Raw genomic sequence first — 18,250 nt, 5'->3', positions numbered from 1 at the left:
TGTCTCGCTGTCTTGCATTGTTTGCTCATTTTGCACTGTATAAATTTTCGTAGCCCTATAATATCCTACCGTCCTGTCAATGCATGATTTCTTGCTTACACAAGTATACTTGTCTCTACACCACAACAAGAGGCCTGTATGACACTTGCGTAAGGTATCCATAGGAAAAATCCTACAAGTCTCGCAGTGTAGTCGCTGAGTTAGGCCTTTGATGCGGTGTAGACACCGCACCAGCCATCGCCATGGACATGATCGTCCAGAGTTATGCTCATGTTGCAGTCAATGCCTTGCATATCGGTAGATCTGTCTGGAGTTAGTGGATTACCTCGCGAATATAGCAAACTCACTTCACAATGGCAAAGACCCATGTATATATTGTATTAGACTCGCATTTCAACCTGAGGTGTCCGCATGTCTTCCAAATCTCTTGGCTACCCGTCGAGATGGCAGTGGCAGCAAGTAATTCATCATATGACTACTCAAGGTGAATAACCCAGGATACTGTCCATATTAGATTAATGAATGAATGATGGACAATTGAATGCGTCAGGTACGGTTGGGCCTATAAATCCTCCTCTTCCTCTCCCTACCCTTTCCCTCCACATCCCGGACCAGCAAGACTTTATAGCCAATTCCTATGTCGACTTTGGCAAGTGTTATCACTATTCTCTGCTGAGCTTGACTGAATGTGACTGTGTGGATAATGGCGTGGGAATATGGCCTTTATTCTATTATCAAGCTGCGCCTGCCACCTGACTGGGCGACTCATCCCGTAGTTAGCATAACTCACCTAGAGCAAGCGCACAATGATGAGTATGGCAGATAATAACTGGATATTGCTTACGCCGCCAGTAATGGTAGACGGCCAGGAGAAACACGAGGTAGACCGTATATATCTGATCAAAGCGGACGAAGTGTTGACCCGCTGGAAGAATGGAGAGGTAACGTGGGAACCACTTGACAATATCAAAGACGATATAACAGAAATGCTGACAGCATATCAGAAAGGTTAAAGACGAAGAGTTTTACACCGATCAGCTGCGCTCTGATCCACAGAGTAGAACACGAAGTGAAAGCAGGCCAGGTGTAAAAACGCGAACAACGCCCCATTGAACGCGCATCTATCAGACGCTTGGGTTTACACTATCGTCCACTACATGGTTGCTGCTACCCACTCGTGGACAGAGATGGGCAACTGATTTCATTCGCAAAGGGGGTAGTAGGCTCAATAGAGTACCTCGCGGACTCACAGTGTGCTAAGACATAGCGGTGCTCGTTGGTACCAGTTTGTTTCAAGATGATATTTGATGCTAGCTCAGAAGAAGTTGATGAGAAGCAAATGGGAGAACAAGCAGGGGGGTAGGTAGAAGGTGGCCCCATCAGTAGGACTACCCATGCCCTCCTCGTCACCACCTGCTTCTCTCACGGGCGACCTAGACACTTACGCTGGTATGCTACTATGTACCGACAGGGTTCCATACTTACACTGGGCCCTATTCATATTCTAGGAGAAGCCAGACCTGTTTAGGGGTTTGGAGATTCAATTACTGTTCCTTCAGTGATTTTCAGTAACCGATATAGCAAATTGTACTCCTGCTTAGGAGCCGATAGAGACTTGCGGATGGAAGGAACAGGCCAAGTCAATATGGTAATATGGTGATACAATTGAAGTGGTCAGAACCTGTCGGTAATAGAGTGGAAGGGAGCTTGGGAAGGGGACAGGACGATCCACAGGTGGGCTCAGACTATCACGGTAAGAAACATGTTACTTTGTAACCGGATCGCCTGTGTTGTAAATTTAGAAGCCTTTTAGGCATAGCATCCGGACGAGATCAGCGTGGAAAATTCCAGGATTATCCTTTCGAGGAGAGTATTGACTATGCTCGGGGTTAGCTAGGCCCGAAGACCGAGATAAAACAGATTGTTCTAGCTTAGCAGCTCCATTATTCACGGTATCTATCGACGGTTGGTAGCTATGAGGTCAGTTCGATGTCCCTGTGATAGAGATAATACCACGCCAGTCAATGACTGAGTTTTAATGATTTCTAGTTATTGTCTCGAGTTCCATTGATTTACTAGAGCCGGCATGTGATGTTGTCATGCTTGCCGTTCCCTCCACTATCTTTCCAGAAGAGACGCCCTTTCTTCTATATGCTAGATACAGTATAAACAGAACCTGACCTGTTTTTTATCAATATATAAAGACACTGTCCGGGATGACTACTTAACAAGAAAAGGTCCCCTTAGTTCACTGCTTACCTTTTCTACAAACCTGCTTATGTGAGGAAAGCTAACCAGAAACCGTAACTCCGAGCACTCGGACATCCACATCAAGCAAGTCCGATGCGTAAGTAATCCCGGATGACTTCCTAAAAGAGGCCGACTAAACCATCGACTAACTAGATACTACTAAGAATCAAAAGTACCTCCAGGCTGCCACTAACCACTCAAGCCCATCAAGTGCCACACTCCCTGAATGACCACGTCCTCCTTCTGAACCAAATCAGGCAGCGAAGCCCGTGGGGCTCGGCCGTAACCTTACAGATCAGATAAGACTTTGATGTTGCCGGTCGCTGCCCTCCGCTTCATCTTCAACTTCATGACACTCCACCACCGATAGAACTACATCAGGTGACTTGGTACGGTCGGTCCAACCCACCACCATCAGTCACATCATCGCCGCCAAACAAGAGCATCGCTCTATCCAACAAGGCCATGGATGAAGACCACTCCCCCAAGTCTCCGCCGCGACGGCGCAGACCACCCCTATCTTGTACCATTTGTAGGCGTCGCAAGTTAAAATGCGACCGCTCTCTGCCATGTGGGCAATGCACCAAGTCCAAAACGCCAGATCAATGCATCTACGTTGGCCCCCAGGCGCCGGGGTCGGGGAGCGCTTCCCGCACCCCTCCAGAACGCGTGCGTATCTCGAGCAGTCGAGCCAGTCCGGCGCACGGGGGCGTCTACGTCTTTGATTCCAAGCACCAGTCCACCAACAGGGTCACCAAGCCGAAACCGCGGTCAGACGAGTTGCACGAACTGCGCAGTCGCATCCAGTTCCTGGAAAGCGCTCTCTCCAAAACTGGGTCGATGCACACCCCAGAAAGTCTGGGTGGTGACTCGGTAGACATCGGGCATCGTTCGGGTCCGGAGTCGCAGAATCTCATTGACAATGTGAAAGATCTTCCCGATCGGTGTTGTTTTCGGGGGAAGAAAATCCGCACGCGATTCGTTGGACGAAGCCATGCGTCCGTCTCTTTGTCTTTTGTAAGTGTGTGCTGTGCCATGGCTGATTCGTGGATGGTGCTAATTTCCGCAGTTTGATGATGTTGGCAAATTCATGCGGGGCCGCCGCAGTACGATGAAGAGAATTCCCAATTACAAGAAGTTCAAGAACTTCAAGGGGGAGATATGGGCTCGAGAGCGACAGGAGCACCAGCGCGCCTATCAACAAAAGTCTCCCTCGCTGGAAGAGATGGTTCCGCCTCGACAAGTTGCTGACGAATTACTCAACTTGTATCTGACCACATTCGAGACGACACACCGTATCTTGCATATCCCAACCTTCCTGGAGCAGTACGAAAACTTCTGGGCGGGAGTGCAGCCGAAAGAACCGTCTTTTGTGGCGAAGCTTCTGGCGTTGTTGGCAGCCAGTTGCTGTTTTTTGAGCCCAAACACTAAAATCAATGGGGAGAGCAGGGTGTATCAAACAGCCGCTGAATGGATTGCCGGTGTTCGGTCGTGGATTGCGTTCACGATGGTCAGCTCGACCATCGATTTCAACATTTTGCAGATCGAGTGTCTTTTGATGATTGCACGGCAGGCCGATGCTATTGACGGGGACATTATATGGATCTCCTCGGGCTCGCTCATACGGACTGCCATGACCATGGGACTGCATCGGGATCCTCATCGATTTGGTAAGATGACAAAGTTTTGGGCCGAGATGCGTCGGCGGCTGTGGGCAACCATTTTGGAGCTTGACTTGCAGTCATCCTTGGATGGCGGTATGCCGCCTACGATCGACCTGGACGAATACGATTGCGAGGCGCCCTCTAACCTGGACGATTCCCAGCTGACAGAAAATATGGTCGATGACCCCGTTCCCAAAGACATAGGGGTATACACACAAAGCACCTTTCAGGTTTTGCTTCTGCAGTCGCTACCCCTGCGAATCCGCATCGCCAAAGCCATTAACAGTCTGAAACTTACAATATCATATGATGAGGCCTTGCGGCTGAGCGAAGAGCTGATCCAACTGATGCACTTTGGCTTGGAGATCTTCCAGAAGGCCGGACCGGGCCCGTCATTCGCGCAGTCAATGTTGGTTTTCTTGTTGCGGCGGTCGATCTTGGTTCTGAATCGACCTTTTGCGCTGAGTATTATCCGGTCGCCCAAATTCTCTTACTCGCGGAAGATCTGCCTTGATTCCGCATTGGAGATCCTCTCTCACCACGAGCCCCCGGCGAGCTCGCAGGTGAGCCCGCATCTGGGGCAGCTGAGCGGAGGAATGTTCCGCGATGAATTCTTGCACGCTGCTCTGACGGTATGCGTGGAACTGTACCTGCAGGCAGGCGAGTTCAACACACAGAACACATCGACAATGCAGTCCAGCGCGTTGACATCGTTGAATGATCTGGTACGGTCGCAGCAGGAGGTCATGATCGGGGCAGTCGAGCGAACGATTGAAACATTTGGAAGCCGAATGACGCCAAACGGTAAGGGAGGGAAGGCTTTCCTTTTTCCGACGCTTGCCTTGTCATCGGTGAAGGCGCGACTGCGAGGGGAAGATCCGCAGAAGGCATTAGAGCAGGATGCAATGCGATGTATGCAGATGAGCGAGCAGATGTTGCAGGGAGCAAGCTGGGAGACGGTCCGAGCCAAGGCTACATCGACAGTAGGTGTACAGTTCGTGTTTTTTAATTGATATATGCTAACAGATGTAGCCGGTTGCTACGCCATCGTTGAATCTCGAGACGCCGGAAATGCAATTCGACCCTGCGTCGTATGGGTTAGATACGGCAAGTTCTCTTGTTTCACCATATGTTGGTGATTGATGCTAATGGACGCAGTCTGAATTCGGGACACTATTCGACCTCAACGACTTTGCGATTCCCGATATGTGGGATCAGGACTTTCTGGCGCTATTGTAGATAAGGGTTGGTAGTACCGAGGCGTTGGGACAGCGAATTATTGCGAACAAGGATGAAAGTTTCATGTGAAGCCGACAGGCTATGATGTACGATATGACTGCCGATCATTCCATAGATATAGTTAGTATATAATCTCTCCCATCTCAACAGCAGAAACATCTCCAAATCGAGCACCACAATTATGTCGTAAGTAACCAACGTCACTTTACACTACAGTACACCCTACTAAAAGAATGATGTTAGTTCCCTCCTCACAATCCTCGGCCTCACAGCCCCAGAAGGCCTCGACCTTCCCAACCGCGCTATCCCCTATCTCCTCTTCAACTGGTTCTACGCCTACGGCATCCTCAGCACCCGGCCTGCGAAACGTCTCCTCCGTATCGACCACAACGTCGCCCCCAGAGATGACCTGAAAGTCTACGGTGAGGCAGCCGTGCAAGCGGGGAAAATCTCCCGCAGACAGTTGGATCGACTCAAGCGGCAGGAGGCAGCGCATGCCAATGCCGTCGAGGGATTTCCGCTTTTCGTGGCGGCTGGTGCGTGACTATACCTTTTATCCCAACTGCCAATGTTCCTCTTTGGCATCATAGATCAACCGCTAAGTATGTATCTTGAGGAAATATAGTGGTAGTAGCATTGCACACAGGCCTCCCCAACGACGTGATCAACGGTATCGGCGCATGGTACACGATATCTAGGATCCTGTTTGGACTTGCGTATGTGTTTATTGAGTCGGAGACGTTGAGCTTTTCGCGGTCGGTGTTGTGGTGGTCTGGGAATATCAGTTGTATTACTGCTTTGGTGTTGGGAGGGAGAAAGTTGAATTGATCTAATTGTCTGGATTGTGAGGGTTTTCTGATCTTGGGATGGAATTATGAATGGATGATGGGGGTGGATGTGTGTGGGGATGATTCGGAGATTGGGATCGCCTGTTGGGAATGATCTGCGGGGGTTTAAGTGGGGAAATAGATGTTTGGACCGAGGTAGACTTGTTTTTGGGGGGAGCTGATTTATGAATATATTGGAATGTGTAATATACTTTTAGATTTGAAAGGGGTATGCATTAGATTATTAACTTTGTTGAAGTAATTTTTTTATTTAGGGCATGGTGTATAGTTCTAACAGTTGGATAATTGTATAGAAGCGATGTGCATCAAATCTGAGCTCTTTGACAGGCAGGTACGTACTACAGAGGTTATGATGAAAATAAAGATATTAGTGAGAATCTAAAAAACCAGTTATTCCTGCAATAATATATGGATAGTTACAGTTGTGCTGTCAGAACAGTTGAGTCATGCTATGCTGCAATACAGCAATCCTCTCTGCGTATACCTACACACACCACGGAGGATATCATCCCACCAGCAAACCCACACAACAGCATTTCCAGCTCATTCTACATATACTAGTACACCATGATGAGTTACTACCCTCACAGCTAGCTAGTCACTCCACAAAATCCAACACATCACCCCATTTCTCACCCATTACCCAAATCATCGTGAGTCACCCTCGATTGGTGGGAAATTCCACCAACTGCCTCACAGACAATTCGGGGAAATTGTGCCAGCTCAGGCGGACCCCGTGCACCAGCCAAGATCACCATGACAGGTGGGAAATTGTTCTCCCTGGTTTCCCCGTGGGGTTACCCCAAATTCTTCCCCAGATTATCTAGATTGCTATGATGTTATCGATCGTATGTATGTGGAGTACATACAGATAGACCTACCTAGAAGATTCATATATAATAGACGATCGATGCCTCTTTTACTTTCACTCAAACCGAGATAAAAAGCAAGCGGCAGAAAAGAATTAGCCTGCAAAATGCACCTCCTCCCCTTAACCCTCTTCCTCACCGCCGCTTTCGGCGTCTCCGTCCCCAGATCTCCCCTCATCCCCGGCGCACAAATCATCCCTGCGTCCAACACAGCACATCTACAAGCCATTGGAGCTCAATATCCCAAGTATCCAGACCGTGAGACAGTTACTATTCGGCCCTCGAGGAACGAACTTGACGATGTGTCCAGTGACTTCCTCTGGGGCTTGAAGCAGGCGAACCATGGTGGTCGGTTATTGTTGAAACGAGGGGAGACCTATGTGATCGGGAAGAAGTTGGACTTGACCTTCTTGGATAATATTGAAGTGCAGCTTGAAGGGGAGATTCAGGTACATTCCTTCCTCTTTATCAGTGAGAAAACAAGCTATGATATAGGATACTGACTCTAGTGGTTTGTAGTTCACCAACAACATCACCTACTGGCAAGCCAACAACTTCTACTACGACTTCCAGAAATCCATCACCTTCTGGCGCTGGGGTGGTCAGGACATCAAGATCTTCGGGAGTGGTGTGTTGAACGGCAATGGGCAGAAATGGTATGACGAGTTTGCAGGAAAGGAGATCTTGGTACGTCACATCCATATACCTCCCTGCAAGGAAAGAATATGCTTATGCTGATAATGGCAATATTAATAGGACTCGGACAACACATTTTACCGCCCCATCCTCTTCCTCACCGATAATGCAACCCGCGTCTCGGTCGAGGGCATCACGCAGCTGAACTCGCCGTGCTGGACAAACTTTTTCGTTCGCACTAATGATGTCTCGTTTGATAATGTTTACATTCATGCGTTTTCGACTAATGCTTCGGTCAGTTCTATTTCCCCTGGCGTCTATCCTGATCCTCATTGCATAAATTCTAACTGGTCACAGTCCGACCCCGCCAACACCGACGGTATGGACTCTCTCGAAGTCGACGGTGTCAGTTTCACCAATATGCGCATCGATGTCGGAGATGACTGCTTCTCGCCGAAGCCGAATACGACCAACATTTTCGTTCAGAACATGTGGTGCAACAACACGCACGGCGTGAGTATGGGTAGTATTGGAGAGTACGCTGGTGAGATGGATATCATTGAGAACGTGTACATTGAGAATGTGACGTTGCTGAATGGACAGGTACGTCGTTCGTCACCGACTGACCCATATTGCAAGACTGATGTGAAATAGAACGGCGCCCGTCTCAAAGCCTGGGCCGGCCAAGACGTCGGCTACGGCCGCATCAATAACGTCACGTACAAGAACATCCAGATCCAGAACACGGATACGCCGATCGTGTTGGACCAGTGCTACTTTGATATTAACGCTACAGAGTGTGCCAAGTACCCGTCTGCTGTGAATATTACCAACATCTTGTTTGAGAATATTTGGGGTTCTTCCTCGGGTAAAGATGGCAAGATTGTGGCGGATCTGGTCTGTTCACCAGATGCGGTGTGCACGAATATTACCCTGTCGAATGTCAATATAACGAGCCCCAAGGGAACTGCGGAGATTGTGTGTGATGACATCGAGGGTGGAATTGGGGTGGATTGTGTGAGTGATGATAGTGTTACGCGGTAGATACTCGCATGGTCCATTAAAGCCTCCCGTCGATGATTATGTCACATATGGTAGTAGTAGAACAAATAGAACTATGTTTATTTACGGATTACATTACTCTTATTAGTAAAGTACGCAATGTAGTACGACACTGAGTACCCTGGTAAACCATAATAATTACTAGTACTACCTTGTAGACAAGAGGACCTTGGGTGCAAACCAATCACAACGTCGATAAAACTAACCAACCCTAAGTAGTATACATTAGTATATACACCTTGGTGGTGACAACTATATAACATAGATAAAGTAGACAATATTACTTTACTCCTCCATTTGATTTTGATCCTTCTCAATCTCTCAAAAAGTAACAAAGAATCAAGAAAATGATCGACTCCGGCAAAGAATCCCTCCACCCAGCAATCCCCGACAATGCATTGGAGAGCCCAGCTCCTACATCCAAGAGGAGAAAGCTGCCTGTTACTCTCCTTTCTGGATTTCTAGTACTTCTCCTCATCTCCCTTCAGTCTCAAATCCACAGAAAACTAATATAATGGCTCCTAACTAGGGAAGCGGCAAAACCACCCTCCTCGAACACATTCTCCTCTCGCCTGACCATGGCCTCCGCATCGCAGTCATAGTGAATGATATGAGCAGGTACATTACACACCCTCTATATACCTGTACCATCTAACAAAAGGAAATAGTCTCAACATCGACGCAACCCTAATCAAACACCACCACACCGTCTCACACACAAAAGAATCCCTCATCCAGTTGCAAAACGGCTGTATATGCTGCACTCTCCGCGGGGATTTACTCGCCGAGCTAGCACGACTCGCATCGCAAGATGGAGTCGAGTACGTCGTGATCGAAAGCACGGGGATTAGTGAGCCGATGCAGGTGGCTGAGACGTTCACGGCGGAGTTTGGGGCCGCGATGTTAGAGGCGGATGGGGATGGGAGTGGAGCTGAACCGCAGGTGTTGAGTGTGGAGGAGAGGAGGGTAATTGAGGATATGTATGTCCCTTCCCCCCCCCCCCCCCCCAATCTTCTTATTTACATGAGTGACGCGTGCTGATGATGGATTGGTATGTATAGTGTCAAACAAGGCGGCCTACACACCCTCACCACCCTCGACACCACAGTAACCGTCATCGACGCATTCAATCTCTACTCGAACCTCGATACCGCAGAGTTTCTCTCAGATAGATATACCTCTGGGGAAGTCATCCCGGAAGATGAGAGAACCATCTCCGATCTAATGGTCGATCAGATTGAGTTTGCGGATGTGATTATCATCAATAAGATTGATCTTGTTGATAAGGTTGCCAAGGACAAAATCCACACGTTGATCAAATTGCTCAATCCTGCTGCGAAGGTCTTGGAGGCGAAGTACTCCAAAATTGATGTGCGGGAGATTCTGGACACGGGGAGGTTTGATTTCGTTAAGGCGGCGAGTGGCGCCGGTTGGTTGAGGAGTCTGCATGAGATGAGTCGGTTGAGTACGGGGAATGGGGAGAGGGTGGCGCCGAGGCCGGAGACGCTTGAGTATGTATTCCTTTTTTTTTTTTTCACTCTCTGTTTCATGATTAGGTTCGTTGGCTAATGTGGACAGGTATGGCATTAATAACTTTGTGTATACGGCTAGACGGCCGTTTCATCCGCGCAGGCTGTTCAAGTTGCTGCATGATAAGTTTATTATTTTGCAGAATGCGGCTGGGGAGGATGATGATGATGATGACGTCGACGACGAGGAGGAGGAAGATGATGATGATGAAGAGATGAAAGATGAAGATGAGGACAACACCGAAGATGAGGAAGAAGAGGAGGAAGAAGACGACGACAACGATGATGAGGACATCACCTCCATCCCACCCGAAACCATCCTGTCCAACAAACGCTCCGACCCCATCCTCGCCCCCATCCTCCGCTCCAAAGGCTTCTTCTGGCTCGCCACCCGCCCATACCAATTCGGCGAATGGAGTCAGGCCGGCGCCATGCTGACATTAGGCTGTGGTGGCGGGTGGTTCGCCGAACTACCTGACGAAGCATGGCCGGAGGATGCGGACGTGCGCAAGTCCATTGAAGATGACTTCAAGGGCGAATGGGGCGATCGGCGTCAGGAGATTGTGTTCATTGGTGAGGGTATTGATACGACGGCGATTAAAAAGCTGCTTGATGAGTGTCTGTTGGACAAAAAGGAGATGAAGAAGTGGGAGAAGGTGATGCGGACGAAGGGTGTTAAGAGGGCAGAGAAGCAGGAGATCATGGCGGGGATTTGGGAGGATGGATGGGAGGATTGGCCGGATTTGGAGGATGATGATATCAAAGATGAGGAGGAGGTGAAGGGGGAGAAGAGTGGGAAGAGGAAGGCGAGTGAGCTGTTAAATGGTCATGGACATGGCCATGCTCATGGGCATTCTCATGCACATGGACCGGGACATAAGAGTCGACCAGTGGTCAAGAAGTGATGCGTTGACTAAATATAGACTGGTATTAACAAAAGTAACTATTTGCATAAATTATAAAATTATATACTCTCATCCCATATCAACAGGCATTTACCATCCCTCCACCCTCCTCATCCTCAAATGCATCCCCTCAACTGGCTTCGTCGTAACCGCTCCAGCAATATGAATGACCTGGTTTGGATCCTTCATCTCCACCTCATACCTCCCCAACACTCCCGCCAATGCACACCTCAACTCCGCTTTAGCAAAGTCCTTCCCAATGCACGCTCTCTGCCCATGCAAAAACGTTATCTGGGCATAATTCGTCCCGGCTCCTCCATGTCCGTTCACCACCTGATTTCCCTCTTTATCTGTGTCCACCCATCGCTCTGGTCTGAACACATCCGCGTCCTCGCCCCAGAACTCTGGACTGCGATTAATAGCGTACGGACAGAGGAGGATCCTCGTTCCTTTCGGGATGGCGGTATTGGCGACGGTAGTGTCGCGGATGGATTCGCGCAGAGTCAGCGGGACGGTGGGATACAGGCGAAGGACCTCCTGGACGATGCCGTTCAGTAGGGGCAGGGATTCAAGGTCTGCGTGGGTGATAGGTGACGATCCTGTTGGGATACGGGAGCGGATCTCGTCGCGCAGACGGGGCTGGTATGTTGGGTGTAGCGTGAGAAGGTAGCAGGCCCAGGTGAAGGCGCTGGCGGTGGTCTCGTGCTGTCTTCTATTTAGTATATATGCCCTTCATAGATTTTAGGGATCAGGGTGGTGGTTAAGCCAAGACATACACCAGCAGCAAGGAACGTCAGCATCTGATCAACCAGCTCATCATCACTAAAGTCACCCCCTAGCATCATCGTGCCGAGAATGTCCGCTTCCAGTTCTGCGGCCGTGGCTTTCGTCTGGAGCATCGCGGCTCTCTTCTCTGCTACAATGTCCTTACACAGGTCGCGGAGGAAGCCTGTCTCTGTGTCGATGACCTTGTTCATGCGCCATGGCAGTTTCCGGGCAAACCACTGCGGGAGGAGAACGTTGACTGCCAAGAAGGCAATCTTTTCGCGGGTTGGCTCCAAAATGGCGAGGAAGCTGTCGGCGACTTTGTTCTCGGGGTTATGGAGCGAGCGAAAGTCGCGGCCCATGGCGGCGGGGCCGATGATATCTAGTGTTAGACGACTATTCGTCGCTTAGTATTGTATTTCTAAAGGTGGGATGTTGGCTGCTGAAAAGTAAAGGGGATGGTGTACCTCGCCCAAACACTCATCTCCACACACGACTCATTCGCATCCATCTCTTTCTGCAGCTCATCCACCAATAACCCCGTCTTCTCCCACATCAGCCCATACAGCGCACGAATATGCCGGACGTTGAACGACGGCGTCAACGCCCGACGTTGCTTCTTATGTGCACTCCCTTCGGACAGAATCAGCCCGAAGCCGATGATCCGTGCTAGAAATTCGCGAGTGCGCCAGGGCTTCTCGAAGTCATACGTGTTGGTGCTCATGATGTCCAGGAGGGCCTGGTGGTTCGTGGCGATCAAGAAGCTGCGGTTGAGAATGTCGCGGAAATGAATGAGGCCATTGTTGGGGATGGTTTTCATCCATTGCAGTGGGAGACGGCCGCGGGGGTCGTCGAAGAGGACGCGCGCATGGTTGAGGTTGCCCTAGAGCTTTCAGTGACTGGTATTGCAATGAGAAGGTAGAGTACAAAGTATACCGGTAAAGTAGGCAGATGACGCAATGGATTCACTAAGTATGGATAGATAATGAACCCCCAGACAAATCGGAGAATAAGATTGCCTGCCAGTGCGAGCAGTGTCACACTGCGAAAGGCCCAGTCGGGGAGTAAACTGTGTTGAAGAAGGTAGCCCTCTACGAGGGACGCTGCCAGCAGCACGAGAGAGTCCATGGTGTGATACAATGTTGGACAGACATCGCAGAGAATACTTTCAAGATGAAAATCTTGTTGAGGAGAAATATGGCAGTCGGAAAAAGAGTATGAGGATCGACATCATCCAGGGTCAACCGAAGTGCGTCTGTCTTGCCTCGGTTGCCATAAGCCGACGATCAGCCCTAGTTAACCCCTCATCGCTCAACATTATCAGATAGGCTACTACGGAGTAGATATGGAGTATATTCTACCCCAATACCTTATTCATGGGGATAGGACACAAATCACATGGGATCGGCACCGTTGATCGGCGTCAATGCAAACCAGTGGATCAACATCTCCGCAATTTTTTGTTGTCCGAAAGTTAACCGCGGATCAATCGCAACGATTTCCCGTTTGGGGAGTTCTCAGTTTGTGGAATGTACAGAATGCCGCATTTATGCCACAATCTTCAGCCATGTGAGCCGAGGCCATCAATAGAAGGGGATATATAGCAGGGGCTGCCACAATTTTACCTTATCTTAGCTTGATCAAGGTACCTTGAACAAGTCACCACCAATAGAATCGCATCCCACCATCATGTCATTCATCCCTCCTGTTGTCCACGAATGGACTCAAACTGCCCTGGCCAATCTGCCCCCTCCAGCACAGCAAGCATTGCTGCACCCGCTGGTCCCTAAAGCACTCGCTGCTCTCTTAGCTTTCACTGCTCTGCGCCAAACCAACCGCGCCCTCAATTCGCTATCCCTTAGCAACTTCAGCACCCGGAAATGGGACAATGCCCGGGAACTCGTTCTCCTAACTGGCGGATGCAGTGGCATCGGCAAGCAAGTCATGACAGAACTATCCTCGCATGGCGCGAAAGTCATCATTCTTGACATTAGTGAACCCACCTTCAAACTCCGTACGCTCACTTCCCTACATCGTATGCCAAAAAAAAAAAAAAAATCAGCTACTAATGTAAAGCAGCACCCAACGTCCACTTTTACAAAGCAGACATCACCTCCTCCGCCGCACTGCACCCCGTAGCAGAACAAATCCGGCGCGAGCACGGCCATCCCACAGTCCTTGTTAACAACGCAGGTGTCGCCAACGACGCGACGATCCTCGACGAACCCGAGGCCAAAATTAGACAAACTTTCGAAGTGAACACGATTTCGCACTTTCTCACTGTGAAGGAGTTTCTCCCCGCCATGATTGAGCGAAACCATGGCCACGTGGTGACGGTGGCTAGTCAGGCTAGTTTCATGTCGCTCGGAGAGATTGTGGATTATAGCTGTTCGAAGGCGAGTGCCTTGGCATTCCATGAGGGGTTGGGGCAAGAGTTGAAGTATTGGCATAAGACTACGGGTGTGAAGACGAGGTAAGCTTTCTTCTCTTTTTCTCTTTTCGATACAGGGAAGAAGGCTAATAGTGCATAGTGTGGTTCATCCGCTGTGGGTGCGCACACCCATGATTCAGCAGCTCACAGATGCTGGGAAGGAATTTAAGCAGCCTGTTTTGACGGTGGAGAGGGTGGGCAGTACTATTGCGAAGCAGATTATCTCAGGAAAGAGTGGACAGCTTGTTTTACCTGAATCATTGTGGTGGATTAGTTTGGTGCGGGCGTGGCCGACATGGTTGCAGGAGACGGCGAGGGGGTTGGCGTCGAAGGATTTGGTCAAGTTGAGAGCGTGGCAGAAAGAGAATGATGTTAGTAAATAGTGGCTTATTTGGTTTGTGGAGTTTAGGCTATTCATGTATAATGTTAATATGATGATTTGTGTTTGATGCATTGCATGAGTTGAGTTTATTGATGGAGTTAGAACAAGAAACGGTGTAGCTACTTGGTCAAAGTGTATATGATATGTCCAAATCCTTTCAGGGCACATACTGCCTGCTACGTAGCATCTCATCTTGACCTATCTCAAAATATAACAATTTCATGTCTCATTGCATATGTATTATTCAAATGGTGTCACAAAAAAAAAATACTACAACTGAACTTATACCAACAACAAACCTGTCCCCTGCCAACAATATATACTCCTTTCCGGCCATACACATATACACTGCAGCCGTCACAAAGTCTCCCCCAACCACCCCCTCACCCTCATCCCCTGCCCCGTCTCCTCTTTCTCGCCAATATACAAATTATAAATCGGCGCCACATGTCCCTCTCCCTCTCCAACACAAAATTCCATCTCCCCCTTGAATCCCTCCCTCAACTTCCCCACAAATCCCTCAATCACCGGCAACAGAATCTCTCTCCCGCCACCACAAACCAACACCTTCTCCACGGGGAAAGACTCAAACCACTCCGCCGGTGCGCTCGACAAATCCGTATAATGGTCCCGTTCCCCGGACCCAAGATACGCCTGCGCCCATGGCCCCGCAACAGCGGGGGTGATCAGATCCCCGCGCGAGTCAATCTCCTGGTCGGTGTAGTCCGAAGCTAGACTAGTCCAAGGAGCGATCATGATGGCTCCGCGGAGGGATTCTTCACAAGTAATAGGGGCGATCTGAGGGTGCGGATGAGCGAGGTGGGAGAGGACTCCACCGACTAGGTTCCCGCCTGCGGAGTCCCCGCCGAGGAGGATTTGTGATGGGGAGTGAGTAGTCAGGATATGGCGGAGGGCGGAGGTCGCTTGGCGGAGTTGCGTTGGGTAAGTGCCCCCGGGGCGAGAGTGTAGGTTAGTGTGAAGATGGAGAGCGATTTGTTGTGATAGTTCCGCAGATGAATTATAAGGTTCAAGAAGAACTGAAAGTAGCCTCTGTTGGCGGGGAGGGCGAAGCCGCCTCCTATATTTGTTTTGTGAGTGGGAGGTTGTAGGGAAGGGACGATGGAAGGGGAAGGAGGGGATGAATATACCGTGATACCAAATCAAGATATTGTCCGCTTTCGGGTCCCCGATCCAATGTCCCAGAGCCCCGTCACCCAAGTCTACTGTATTGGAGGGTAGCTTGTGCTTCCGGACGTAACGTTCGTAGTTCTGGTCCGTGGTAGGAAGGGCATACCTGCATTGTTAGTGGACATGGGCATTGTCGGGGTTGGTTGCGGAGTAACATACTGCATTTGGGCCACTGTCATGCGGGCCGTGGCTTTGCGGAATGCTGCATAGCCAATATGAAGCACCAATGTCTTGGGATATGCGGCAGAACGCCAAAGGGAGGTTAGGAGAGCCCAGAAAACTGTCAGAGTAATTGACGCAAGAGCTGGCACCAAGTCCAGTTTCTCCGCCAAAGAGAGCGAGATTTTGGGAGTAATCATATCGGGTAGGATAACTACTAGTACCTCTAGAGAGTGCTGTTTACAGTAATGGCTACATCCTGGCTGTGCGACGCCGAGTTTAAGTCTTCACGGGCCACTGTGTCAACCCAGTCTGAATTGCAAAAGATCCAAGAGGCCGATTCGGTTCAATCGCATGTGAGGGTCGCAAGGGTTGCTGTTTTGGGAGGGATCGGCCGCTGATCGTCAGGTCCATTTTTGATGCCCCAACGGCCGGCGGTTGCGATCTATCAGGATAGCCTCGGACTCATCATTGCGCTGCATCTGCAGCCGAGGCCATGTGAGCTGCATGCCTCGTTATAAGTAGCCTGTACGACCGCTCATTCCATCATCCACCATCATCATACCGCTCTTGTTCCATCATGGAGACTGACTTAGACGTTGTTATTGTCGGTGCCGGCATCTCCGGCATCAATGCAGCATATCGCATTCAATCTCAATTTCCCAACTATCGTTACACTATTCTAGAAGCCCGCGATGCTCTTGGCGGCACCTGGGATTTTTTCAAATATCCCGGCATTCGCTCCGACTCCGATCTTTTTTCCTTCGGCTTTTCGTGGTTTCCCTGGGATGGTAATAGCCCTATCGCCGAGGCCTCCTCCATCCGCTCATATATGCACCGCGCCACTCGCAAATTTGGCATCGACAAGAAAATTCGCTACCAGCACCGCCTCCTCGGCGCCGACTGGTCCTCCTCCGACCAGCTCTGGTCCCTGACCGTCGACCATGACGGGCAATCACGCGCCCTGACTGCACGGTTCGTCATTTTCGGCACCGGCTACTACGACTACAGACAACCTCTCGAAGCCGATATCCCGAACCTCTCCCGCTTCTCGGGGGAAGTCATCCATCCTCAATTCTGGCCCGAAGACCTTGACTACAGCAATAAGAAGATCGTAGTCGTCGGCTCCGGTGCCACTGCTATCACTCTGATTCCCAAGCTGGCCGAGAAGGCCGCGCAAGTAACCATGCTGCAGCGCAGCCCAACTTATATCCTCTCCCTGCCCAACCGCAACCGCTCGTGGTACAGCTACATCTTACCCGCCGCCATCTCGCGCCGCATCCAGCGCATCACCTGGTTCATCAGCGGCCACCTCTTCTTCCTCTTCTGCCGGACCTTTCCTACAGTCGCGCGCTTCCTTCTCCGTCTCTCCGTCTCCAGCCAACTCCCCGCCCATGTCTCCCACTCCCCGCATTTCAAACCCCGCTACAACCCCTGGGATCAGCGTCTCTGCATCTGCCCGGACGGCGACTTCTTCCGCGCCCTGCACACCGGCCACGCCGACGTGAAAACCGACACCATCTCTACCGTCACTGAATCCGGGGTCGAGCTCTCTTCCGGCGACTCCCTCAATGCGGACATCATTGTCACAGCCACAGGGCTGAGACTGCTTATTGCCGGCGGCGCCTCCGTCACGGTCGATGGTGAACCCATCCACATCCCCAGCAAGTTCCTCTGGCATGGCATGATGATGCAGGATCTGCCTAATGCAGCATTCGTGATCGGGTACACCAATGCGTCGTGGACGTTGGGCGCCGATGCTACGGCGTTATTTATCTGTCGGCTGTTGAAGCACTTGGAGGCGGCTGGTGTGAAGACGGCTGTTCCACGGTTGCAGCCGGGTGAGGCGGGAAGCTTGAAGGAGCGGCCGCTGTTGAATTTAAATTCGACGTATATCACCCGCGCGTCGGGGGCGTTGCCCAAGGCGGCAGATCGGGGGCCGTGGGTGTCAAGGGGAAATTACTTGAAGGATGTATGGTTTGCGGAACATGGGAATTTGGATGGGTTGGTGTTTGAGGGGGGAAAGAAGCAGTTGTGATGCTTGGTTAGTAGATTAAAGTATGGAGGACGTTCGGCGGAGTGAATGGTTTGGCGTTGGCTTCATGTTCATGTATTCCGACTGGCGTATATATATCCTTTTGCGTTTTTAATTTTATTTTGAAGATACTACTACATTTCAATGCAAGATACATCTCCTGTTCAAGTCATACATGTTGTCACCTTCCTAGGAAGACAAGTCCTTGACTCCTAATTTACTGTAACAGGGACCCGCGTTTCTATTTTTTAACATATATGAAGATAACAAATTCAGCTTCAAGGGCTC

General features: G+C 50.1%; 7 protein-coding genes across 7 annotated transcripts; 5 read left to right on the top strand and 2 right to left on the bottom strand.

Moving 5' to 3' along the window:
• Positions 1-2,598: 2,598 nt before the first annotated feature.
• BO83DRAFT_73137 (putative C6 transcription factor) lies at positions 2,599-5,214 on the top strand. Its single transcript, XM_025537557.1, has 4 exons — positions 2,599-3,267; positions 3,320-4,897; positions 4,947-5,021; positions 5,073-5,214. Exons 1-4 carry the CDS (start codon positions 2,716-2,718, stop codon positions 5,151-5,153), a joined length of 2,286 nt encoding a protein of 761 aa, XP_025386543.1. The 5' UTR covers positions 2,599-2,715; the 3' UTR covers positions 5,154-5,214.
• On the top strand, positions 5,102-6,177 carry BO83DRAFT_73142 (MAPEG family protein). Its single transcript, XM_025537558.1, has 3 exons — positions 5,102-5,339; positions 5,397-5,689; positions 5,779-6,177. The coding sequence occupies exons 1-3, from the start codon at positions 5,335-5,337 to the stop codon at positions 5,979-5,981; spliced, it is 501 nt and encodes a 166-aa protein (XP_025386542.1). The 5' UTR covers positions 5,102-5,334; the 3' UTR covers positions 5,982-6,177.
• An 800-nt stretch (positions 6,178-6,977) lies between these two features.
• BO83DRAFT_448672 (CobW domain protein) lies at positions 6,978-11,002 on the top strand (the record flags this gene model as incomplete). Its single annotated transcript, XM_025536692.1, has 9 exons — positions 6,978-7,319; positions 7,390-7,557; positions 7,627-7,800; positions 7,864-8,109; positions 8,161-8,523; positions 9,098-9,186; positions 9,237-9,548; positions 9,630-10,079; positions 10,147-11,002. 9 exons carry the CDS (start codon positions 6,978-6,980, stop codon positions 11,000-11,002), a joined length of 3,000 nt encoding a protein of 999 aa, XP_025386541.1.
• Positions 11,003-11,092: 90 nt separating this feature from the next.
• Positions 11,093-12,895, bottom strand: BO83DRAFT_448669 (cytochrome P450; the record flags this gene model as incomplete). Its single annotated transcript, XM_025536691.1, has 4 exons — positions 11,093-11,707; positions 11,779-12,163; positions 12,235-12,650; positions 12,704-12,895. 4 exons carry the CDS (start codon positions 12,893-12,895, stop codon positions 11,093-11,095), a joined length of 1,608 nt encoding a protein of 535 aa, XP_025386540.1.
• Positions 12,896-13,456: 561 nt separating this feature from the next.
• On the top strand, positions 13,457-14,581 carry BO83DRAFT_390467 (SDR family oxidoreductase; the record flags this gene model as incomplete). The annotated part of the gene is made up of 3 exons (XM_025532859.1): positions 13,457-13,781; positions 13,847-14,240; positions 14,299-14,581. 3 exons carry the CDS (start codon positions 13,457-13,459, stop codon positions 14,579-14,581), a joined length of 1,002 nt encoding a protein of 333 aa, XP_025386539.1.
• A 356-nt stretch (positions 14,582-14,937) lies between these two features.
• On the bottom strand, positions 14,938-16,127 carry BO83DRAFT_438857 (lipase/thioesterase family protein; the record flags this gene model as incomplete). Its single annotated transcript, XM_025536132.1, has 2 exons — positions 14,938-15,874; positions 15,928-16,127. The coding sequence occupies 2 exons, from the start codon at positions 16,125-16,127 to the stop codon at positions 14,938-14,940; spliced, it is 1,137 nt and encodes a 378-aa protein (XP_025386538.1).
• Positions 16,128-16,497: 370 nt separating this feature from the next.
• BO83DRAFT_379927 (flavin-containing monooxygenase) lies at positions 16,498-18,052 on the top strand. The gene has a single exon (XM_025531618.1). It carries the CDS (start codon positions 16,508-16,510, stop codon positions 17,963-17,965), a length of 1,458 nt encoding a protein of 485 aa, XP_025386537.1. The 5' UTR covers positions 16,498-16,507; the 3' UTR covers positions 17,966-18,052.
• Positions 18,053-18,250: the final 198 nt, after the last annotated feature.

This window comes from Aspergillus eucalypticola, assembly GCF_003184535.1.
Source record: "Aspergillus eucalypticola CBS 122712 chromosome Unknown BO83scaffold_18, whole genome shotgun sequence".
Taxonomy (NCBI): Eukaryota; Fungi; Ascomycota; class Eurotiomycetes; order Eurotiales; family Aspergillaceae; genus Aspergillus; species Aspergillus eucalypticola.
This window is presented reverse-complemented; position numbering and strand designations above follow the sequence as displayed.

What these genes read in the sequence shown, in the direction of transcription:
- BO83DRAFT_379927 (XM_025531618.1), top strand. Translation starts at nt 16,508, where the DNA reads ATGGAGACTGACTTAGACGTTGTTATTGTCGGTGCCGGCATCTCCGGC.
- BO83DRAFT_73137 (XM_025537557.1), top strand. Translation starts at nt 2,716, where the DNA reads ATGGATGAAGACCACTCCCCCAAGTCTCCGCCGCGACGGCGCAGACCA. An exon ending in CGTCCGTCTCTTTGTCTTTT is followed by an intron (nt 3,268 to 3,319) that starts GTAAGTGTGTGC and finishes TAATTTCCGCAG; the next exon opens with TTTGATGATGTTGGCAAATT. An exon ending in CGTCGTATGGGTTAGATACG is followed by an intron (nt 5,022 to 5,072) that starts GCAAGTTCTCTT and finishes TAATGGACGCAG; the next exon opens with TCTGAATTCGGGACACTATT.
- BO83DRAFT_73142 (XM_025537558.1), top strand. An exon ending in TCCGCTTTTCGTGGCGGCTG is followed by an intron (nt 5,690 to 5,778) that starts GTGCGTGACTAT and finishes GAGGAAATATAG; the next exon opens with TGGTAGTAGCATTGCACACA.